General features: G+C 34.3%; 1 protein-coding gene across 1 annotated transcript in view; it reads left to right on the plus strand.

The window, feature by feature from the left end:
* LOC114936108 (LON peptidase N-terminal domain and RING finger protein 3) overlaps positions 1-10,101 on the plus strand; it is a 45,400-nt gene that overhangs the window by 30,428 nt on the left and 4,871 nt on the right. Inside the window, exons 2-8 of the mRNA XM_029309131.2 lie at positions 4,351-4,469; positions 4,841-4,963; positions 7,289-7,483; positions 7,713-7,812; positions 7,886-8,085; positions 9,300-9,601; positions 9,878-10,085. Of these exons, the coding sequence (XP_029164964.1) occupies positions 4,351-4,469; positions 4,841-4,963; positions 7,289-7,483; positions 7,713-7,812; positions 7,886-8,085; positions 9,300-9,601; positions 9,878-10,085 (1,247 nt within the window). The remainder of the gene's footprint in view (positions 1-4,350; positions 4,470-4,840; positions 4,964-7,288; positions 7,484-7,712; positions 7,813-7,885; positions 8,086-9,299; positions 9,602-9,877; positions 10,086-10,101) is intronic.

A 10,101-nucleotide genomic window follows, 5' to 3' on the forward strand; every position in this document is an offset into this window, starting at 1 on the left:
GGAATAAAATTCTCTGTTTTAGAAATAAAATTGATATCAATACAAAGCAACAAAATCTCGTGATCAGCTATAAGATGTGATTTTATAATTTCCCCCGAATCGAGGAATCTCTCCTTCATTTTTCTAAACAAAAAGTGACGTTGAAATTTCGTTACTACCCATAGTTATTCCAAGCAGCTTGCTAAATCGGGACAACCCGTTCCCATAAGACCTACGATAATTGCGCACGGCAAGTAGCATCAGCGACACGATATACCAGCAACAACCGCGGTGGCGGCAGTGCAGTAGTAGTACTCGTCGGGTGACCGACCTTTACGTAACGCGCGACTGTTTGTGCCGCGCCAGCATGGGTGACGTCTACTTCGTTGCAACGACGATACGTCGACCGTTGCAGCTGCACCGGCGCGGCTCGGCGCGGCTCTCTGTGCATTGCAGCCGCTTATGATGTATTCTTTCCCTTCTTCCCGCCTTTCCCTTCGCGGTTGGCCGGCGGCCGGCCGGATGCAGTTGCATCGCTCGCCGCATGCAACTCAGGAAGACCGTCGCAACATTTCCACACCCGTAAATTAAACGCCTGCCGAACCACCGGAGAGCGAGATTGGCTCACAGATTAATTTTTTTTTAATAATACTTTTATTAATAATTAAAAATGATTGATGTATCTTGGCAAAAACTTATCTTGCATCTCAGATTTTTCGTCAAATTTTATTTGATTTCGTATATTATTGTGAAAGGTGATAAATAAAGATTTCTCACGTCATTTATAATCTACGCGGTGAAAACCGAACACTCGTATATTTTGAATCTTTTCATGTCGAGAATGCCGAGAATGCACAAGCTCGGCAACATGTGCACAGCAACAGTTCTTGCTCCGATTCTCACGTGAACGCTTACAAGAATATACCGCTTTACGACGCTCCGTTAACTCGGTTCTCGAACTCGGCACAGGCAGTCCCTCCTTATTCCTCTCTTTTTCTTTGCTTTCATACCGCTCATCTTCTTTCCAACGAAGGTCAGCAGCAGTCTGTCGCGCCTGGTTGCACTTGCGGCATCGAATCTCTCGATGTGCATTAATGTATTTTCGTGCGATTCAGGGATCTCGTTAATACGATGAAATTGTGTTTAATTTTGGAAAGCAATTCTAAAAACAGAGATTGATTTGCGCCTTTTTATAGAAATTATATAATATAAATTTTTAAATGAAAAAATAATTTAACTATTTTTCTAGAAAAAAATTTTTTTAAGAATAACATTTCCTTGTGTAAAAAAAGTCTCACGAATTATTGCGATTGAAGAGATGTATAGAGAGACTACTACTTTATCTGATAAATAAGGAATTACTGTACTCTTAAGATAAAGACAATTATGTAATCATTACTGCCAACGCTGATTAATTTACTAACGTGATTCATATTTTTATACATAAGATGCAATATGGGAAGATATAATATTTTTTAGATAAAATTTTTTCGAGAAATAATATAACAAGAAAATTTCAAATGCGAATCAAATTTATTCAACACATTTATAAACTAGAAACCGGTTTGCTTTAACTTTGTGTTATATCGACCGCATTCGCACTCTATAAGAACTCTATAACAGAATTCTATTCATAGAACATTTAAATTGTTAATCTTTTGGTAAACAAAAATTGTATTCAATAAAATTGATATTAAAGTGCACCTTTATATTGTATATCTAAACTTCTTAATCTCGGTGCAAGAAATTAAAAAGCAATTACTATTTTTTAAATCCTTTAATCTTGAAGATTTAAAGATCTCAATAAAAATTACAAGAGATTTTGTCGTCGAATATACTTTAAATATGACAAGTTTATAACACTCTTTATCTTCTATTCTTTTTTCGAAGAATATAAAAGTTTTTTTCTGATTATACCTTTGAAAGAAACAACTCAATTTAATTAATAAGCACTTGTCACACAATTGAACAGAATTAAAATTGATTTAGATTTAGTTATCTCTAAAAGGAAGCTCTTTAGGAAGCAGGCTTTAACGGACACACGCGGTAAGCAAGCGATCGATCATCCGAGGCAGACCTTGGCATTTGATTAAACAGACAGGAAGAGTAAGATTTTTTACGGCATACTCGGAAGAATGATCGTGCTAATGAATGAACTTGTTCATCGATATCCCGTTGTACGTATTTCTTACAACCTGGCAATCCACGTGGAAAATTGCGTTTCTTAGCACGCACTTAATCGCGTTTACGTAATCGTTTATGATCGGATTTAATTTCTCGATGAATAATCTATGAATTGTATGTATTATGATAAAAATAATAATCGTGCCAGAGGTTCAAGCTGAAGTACTTTTGTATAAATCTCGAGTCTAGCATTTATTCTTTAATTATATAAGTAAGACCGTGAAATTAATTCTGCTAATTATGGATTGTGAAATAAAGATTATTAAGTAAATTTGGTATTAAAATTGAAATTGATTTAACTGGAAAAGGATATTCTGAAGTAACTTATCTTTTTTCTAAAGCTAAAACTCGCATTAAATATGAAAATAGTATGTGATAATTTAATCGTACACATTACACATGAAAATGACAAATGATAATTTAACAATTAAACTAAAGTAGCGAATGTATACATGCTAACAATGAAATTAAGTAAACTACGCATACATTCTAACAGTAATTTCACGGGATTCTTAAGATTCTTCGATTTTAGATTCTTTGACAAATAAGCGGCTTTTGCGAATAACGTCTGCGTAGTAAGTAGGTTTTTCCACGTCGCATTTCTAAATTAAAGCGAATCGTCATAATCTTTAGAAACAGGTTACATAAGTCACCTTATAGGAATTGTCCTCGATATATATCTAGTATATCAGCTTCGAGATTTCTTGCAATATTGTAGAACCACGAGAAAGAATGTGACTAATATACTGTTAATAGATGTTTAATGATTATACGTTTCCGGCTTTTTATTTATTCCAGAGACGTATAAATGCATTAAGACAATTATGCTAATCGTTGTCGCACAGATTAAACAGTAATTATTCTCAGGATTAGCACTCATTGAACTGAAACTCAATAAAATATGCGAATTATCAGTTTTTTGTCCACAGCATATTTACATATTTTAAGACGGTTATTTAAAAAAAATATTGTGCGGAAAAAGGAAATATTAGTTAGATATTTCTGGGCCATCTTCTCTCATATAGTCTAGTTCTGTACGGAATCTTCTTAGCAAACGTTCCGCAAAAAATTGTATAATACAAATTCTTTCCAGCATTCTCTTTTAATAGTCTTTGTATTATCTAAAAAGTTATAGATAAATATATATGGAAAGAGAATTCTAAAATTTAGATTTTTTTAATCATATTAATAATAATGAAAAATGTTGACATCTAAAAAGCAGACAGCTATTTTTCGACTTGTAAGTGGATTTTTTTTTCTGCAATTTATTTGAACGAGAGTAGAGATTTATTTGATCAAATAAATTCCTCGATATGGAACGTCGCTTTTGGTATTCGCGACATTGGCGTGCAAGCCGGAAATTCGTCTCCGACCAAGTAAGGGACTCTAGCTGCGGAGGCAATGACATTGCTCACAATGCCAGGATGCGCCGCCGCCTGCATCGGTCGATGGCATCGTCCGTGGTCGCTTCCATGAAATCTGCCTCATCGCCGTTTATAAATGAACGGCCTTTTTTGTGAGAGACAAGTTTTCGCAGAATTAAACGAGCAAACTGTTAATCGTAAAAGAACCACAGACTGCTCATAATTGATATGCGATTAGCGCATTCTTAGGAAGATATGCATCGACGTATGCGTCAATGGTGCATATTGATGCATTCTTCTGTGAATGATATAATTCATCTAAATATCGATAATATTAGTTATATTATTATATGCGTTTTGTATATGTATATCATATTATTAATGTTCATAAATTTACAAGAAAGAATTGTCAAAATGCAATTATCAAATACGTCATTAATTATTTACAACTGCATCTGCTTTGCGTTTTTATTGTTGCATAAAATATACGAAATTATAACATTGAAGTATAATACTCGTTGCCAAAGAGACATGTGACAGCTACTCACAGCTGTCAAAACAAATGTACACTGTAAAAAATATGTAAAATTTGAATAATAAGTGTAAAATGTATATACATTTTTATTTTATATATCGTGTAATTTTACACTTATTATTTATGTAATTTTACATATTTTTATGTAATATATTAAATATTGTTTTACAGTGTAAAATGAAGCAAAATTATTTCGATTATCCTACGGGATAAATTTTAAAATATTCCGAAATATAAAATTTGTTTACTATAATAATCTGTAATAAATTTTATTTTCTTGTGTTTCAGCACCAAATAGCCCGCTCCATCGTAGCAACAGAGCTCACGTCTTGCTCCTGTTGAATAGGCCTTTAGCCGCTCTCACGGACGCTGATCATGCAGTTAGATTGCGGCCAGACTGGGGCAAGGTGAGGAAACACAGAACTTACACCTACATATAATCAGTGCATGTGCCAAATAACAGAAGAATTTTCTCGTGTGTATTTTAAATCCAATTGCATATATTTCAATTTATGATTTTTAAATTATAAATTTGACTAAATATATTTTTCTAATTAAAATAAAAAATTTTAATAATTCAATTAAAATAAAATTTTTCACATCAACATCTGTTTATTATTTCATCAATTTGTAACGTAGAATATATACAAATATTACTTTTTCGATTTTATATTAAAAGTGTACAATTATTATTATATAATTTTATTATTATTCAAAAAATAATTACTATATTAATATTTATAGGATAAAAATTATATATTCTTTATAACATTTTTAGGGACACTATAGAAGAGGGATCGCTTTGTCGGCGCTTGGAAGACACGAAGAAGCACTTTATGCTCTCTGCATTAGCGTGGCCATTGACAAAAATCCTCAAGCTGTACGCCATGAATTGACCAAGGTATTCATCGTTCATTATGAAAATTAACGAATTCAATGGTGTAACAATTACAGAAGTATTAATCAAATATACTAACTCGTAAAACGCGAATTGCATAGTCCGACAATAAATTTAGACAAACTACTATTCCGAAATAAAATACTCCGAATAAAATACTCTAAAACTTCTGATTTGAAATTAACTTTCTGTCGCATAGTTGAAGTTCTTCCGGCAATTATAAATGATCAATTTGATTCACACACAAATTTATCGAGAGTCCGCGTATCTCCTGTAACTCGTAGAAGTGCGGGAACACGATGAGAGAATCGGCCACAGAGATCGCAGGTAGAAAGAAAACCGTATTTTCCCGGTATCGCGCGATTACTGACGGAATGCGCCTGAGATCGCTCCTCTCGGAGAGCATCAACGACACAAAAGAAACGCGCGCAGCGGCGTTTCCGGCACGACTGGCGGCCGCGTGCCGGCTTAATGACTCGGTACGATATAGTCGTCAGGTGAGTGACCCACACGCCAGGGGCAACGATAACCACATTCGCACACGAACGCGAACCTCCGATGTTATTCTCGCCGGAGCGAGTGCGCCGTTTCCTCCTGTTGTTCTTCGCAGTAGCTGCACGGCGTCGATATATCGATCTCTTCTACTGTGTGACGCACGACTCCGTGCCACTGCGTTTTCCACCCTCTTATACATAATGCAAAACTCCTTCTACGTCGAATATTTTTTTTTTTTTTATTAACTGTCATACGTTTCTCTCATTTATCTTAGTAAGCTTGAAAAAAATCCCTTTCTCCGAAATTGATCTGTCATTCTCTCGTCCTGCGATGTGCATGACCCGCTGCATCTTCAATTTTGCTGCATGAATTTTCTTACATAACACGAGTTTGGATTTTTTTGTTTCTTCCATTCACTGGTTTTCTTTCATTTGAAACGAGATTTTTTAATTCGCGTTAAATTTATGTTTTATCTGACAGCAAACAGATAAAAACAATATATTAAACACAACATTGCGATATGAAAATTTAAGTTACTTAAATTTATTACAAAAGTATTAGAGCTATATATAAGCGTGAAATATTAAATTCTGATGGATATTTGACATTGAAATAACTTGATTCGACGTTGAATTTCGCAACATTGCGAAATTTACGTGGACATCTGCAAACCATGCGATTGCGATATGGTAACGATCGATGAACATTAAATAATTTAACGGCGACGAATTGCCTCAAATTTTGATGCTAAATGATTCGAAAAACGGAGCGCATTGAATTCTTTTCTTTTCTTTCTCGAACGTACGACGATTACATAAGCGAACGCCCGATGGCGGAATCATTGATGCAAGCTGCATTGCCACTTATATAAGATCGGGGAATCATTCTTTCCCGTTGAATCCGTCGGTCGGATCTACATTACGGAAGGCATACTTTTACTTTCATCATCCAAAAACATCTCGCGGATTGCCTAACCGCGATATTTCATGCGTTAATTATGCTGATTTAACGGCTGAGTTCTCATTAATCGTAAAATCTGCAAATTTTCGCATATGGGACACGTCAAGAAAGTTATGCGCGGCTACCGAGGGAACAATGGATTTATGTCATCGCAAAAATTTCAACCAAAATCCTGGTTTACCATAGTCTATTAATTTGCAATGTTAATCTTCTGTCGAAAGAAATCTTGTCTTATAATAGCGATAATATTTCGTAAACCTAATTTTAATATGTATTGTGACATATGTACAGTTTAATCTCTAAATATTACTGGAATATCGGCAGATTCATTTATATATATTTATTTTATTTTACATTCTGTTAAAAGTCTAAGGAGGAGAATTAAATAATAAAAACTTAAATAATAAAAATATTATAATTTAATTAGAGAATCAAATAATGATCATTGACATTTATATTCTTTATGTTAGATTTTTACTCTTTTTTCTTACATTTTCTTTCTCTCCTTTTTTTCTAGAAAATAATTAAATTTAATTAATTAAATAAACACACACAGATATTATCGATGCTTTGAAATTTACTTTGAGGAACAAATAATCTGCATTACTTGTCATCTATTTCATTAGATTTCCAATTTCTTTTTTTTTCTTTCTCTTTTTTTTCTTTTTGAAAAATAATTAAATTAAATTAATTAATTAAATAAACACACACAGAGATGTTAGTTATATTTTAAAGACTCAATGATATTATCAATGCTGTGAAATTTACTTTGAGTTTAATGAATAATCCGCATTGCTTGTCATCTACTTCATCACATTCTACGAATGATTTGATTAGCGCACATATGTTATCAAATTTGTGAACATGTCACAGGTTCTGCATAGAGCGCTGTCGCCTGGAATACGTCGACAGAATGTTCTGTCGTCACGCACGCCATATAATCTTACGAAGAATGCGTCACGCACGAGAAACCGTCATCAGTTAATGAATCCCAAACGTAGGCAACGTGCTACCCTGAACAGATCTGATTGCGAGGACAATAGCAGCGGCGAGGAGGAATTCACTCAGGTGCGTTTCCCGAAAATTATATCATTCTACTTGTCCACTAAATTTCGCTTCATGAGGACTTACGTCAAATCTTGCGCAATTTGATATAAATAATGAAAAAGCTCTAAGTATATTTATATTAGAACGCAAATTTTATATTTTCTGCGTTATTCGATTTTTATTCTTTGTTTAACGATATACCTATATATTATTTTTTTTTTGTCTTATTTCTTCTTTCTTTTCTTTATAGACGATAAATAGAAGATTTCGTTCATCCATCACGCCACAAGTCAATACAAAATTGCAAGCAAGTCTGAACCGTGTATATCAAGATGTAGAAAAACTGAAACGTAAGTGTATCCTATCATCTTGTTTATTTTTTCTACATTCCTAAAAATATTCTAAACGATGTTTTATTTGCAGGATTCGAACCGAGACCCGCCGAAATCCTTTTGCCGCCTCTTTCAGGCGGCACCGCCGGAGAATTGGATTGTATTTTATGTTGCCGCCTGCTTTGGAAACCTGTCACAACACCATGTGGCCACACTTATTGCTGGATGTGTCTGGATCGTTGTCTGGATTACTCTTCAGCCTGTCCTTTATGCGTCACATCTTTGGCCGATGTAAGAAATAATTTTTATAAAAATAAATCTTAATTAATATTTTATCGCTTCAAATAAATTATTATTATTCGTAATAATTTATATTGGAGCTACAGTTGTTATAATGATTCTAAAATATATTCTTGCGAAAGTACAAATTTCGAGGAGATAAAGAGATATATATAAAAAAATTTTAAATTCTCTTTCTCGCAAAATATCAAATATCTCTAGAAAAATGACAGCTTCGGAATGAACAAACCGTGTATAAAACGAGAAGCCTGTACGAATCTTATTACATAATTCAATGTTTATAGAAGAAATGTATATATTCTCAAATATTTTTCACAGATTGTCTAGAATCTTAGATTATTTGGAGTCAAAGATTACAAAATAATTGCCTTGATTACAAATTATTGTGCAATGTTAGCTTACTAATTCTCTGTTATTATACGATCGTAATTTTATACAATTGAGTTCCATACATTTCACATTTTTTTCTCTCAAATATTTTCTGATATTTTAAAATTTGCTCGTTAGTCACACGAGTCGTTGATCCCGAAGAGCTTGGCAGGGAAATATTGTACGTCGACGCGAGATGCTGCAACAACACCTATCCGCAAATGAGACATAATGCTTTCTAGCGGTTAACGACGACGCCGCAGATCAAAATGATTATTGTTTGCGGTCGCCGAGGCGATTGTCGTGAGCTTCCGCATTCGTAACGTCATTTACCGATCGCTTGTACGAGTATTATATTTAATGACGATGGGGACAACGTGATGCGCGGATCAACGGTGATCTTGTGGTTCTGTTGATCTGCTTGTTTCCTCGTGCTGTATCTCCGCAATATCGATAAATTATACTTGTCTAGAAAGAGTCTTCCTGCGACGCTCCCTTTACAATTGGGGGTGCGACTGACATTATATAAACCGCATTACTGTTTTATTAATTTTCAACACGTCAAAAAAAAAATTCCCATGTATTCGAACCAAAAGTAAAGACATCTTGAAATGTACACGTATATAAAATTAGTATAAATCTAAATTATAGTATACAGGGTAATTAAGTTTTTTATTTCCACTTCTCATCTTAAATATTTTTAACTTACATATATCAGATACTTAAACTCGCAAATTAAGAATAATTGATTTGTTCCACTTGTTCTGAAAATGATATAATCAACACGAGATATTCGTAAACAAGGTCATTGACCAATTATCTTCTTCCGCTTTCAGTATCTAGCCAGTAGCCAGAAAACCGTAACGGATTTTGTGGAGAAAGCGCTTAAAACAGTGGCGCCCGCGGAATACACCTCCAGAGCAGTGAATCATCGGCTCGAACTGGTCCAGGGACTGGGTCTTTTGGGTAACGAACAGATCGCCATCTTCATCTGCACAACCGCCTTTCCCTGCGTCGCCTGTCCTCTCTTCGTCTACGAGCCTAGGTACAGGCTGATGGTCAGAAGATGCGTTGAGAGCGGAGTGCGCCAGTTCGGAATCGCCGCGTGTCTTAATAAGGACGCAACGGGCACGAAAAGGTGCGTCGTTTTTCTCTTTTGCGATAAATTTGAATTCAATTTAATTTCTAAATATTTTAATTTTTTATTTTATTTACATTTCTTTTAATCAATATTTATTACATTAATTATACAATAATTATAAATGAGGAAATTTGTTATTTGAATATGCAATGAAAGAATTTTCGAAATATTTCCCTTTTTTTTATTACGCATATTTTGCTACATAATGTGTGATAACAAAAATGGCTATATAATAACAATTAATAATGGAACAATAATATTGCTTTATTTTAGATACGCGGAATATGGTACTATGCTGGATATTCGAGATCGAGTATTGCTCAAAGACGGCTGCAGTATTCTCAGCACGATCGGTGGTAGAAGATTTAGAGTACTTTCCGGTGGAGAAAAGGATGGTTACGATACGGCACAAGTGGAATTTCTCAGGGATACCATCGTACAGCAGGATCAATTATTAAATCTCCTGGAACTTCACGACAAGGTAAGAGAGAATCTGT

Source organism: Nylanderia fulva, unplaced genomic scaffold (assembly GCF_048542155.1).
Source record: "Nylanderia fulva isolate GAGA-0341 unplaced genomic scaffold, ASM4854215v1 Scaffold19, whole genome shotgun sequence".
NCBI classification, from domain to species: Eukaryota; Metazoa; Arthropoda; class Insecta; order Hymenoptera; family Formicidae; genus Nylanderia; species Nylanderia fulva.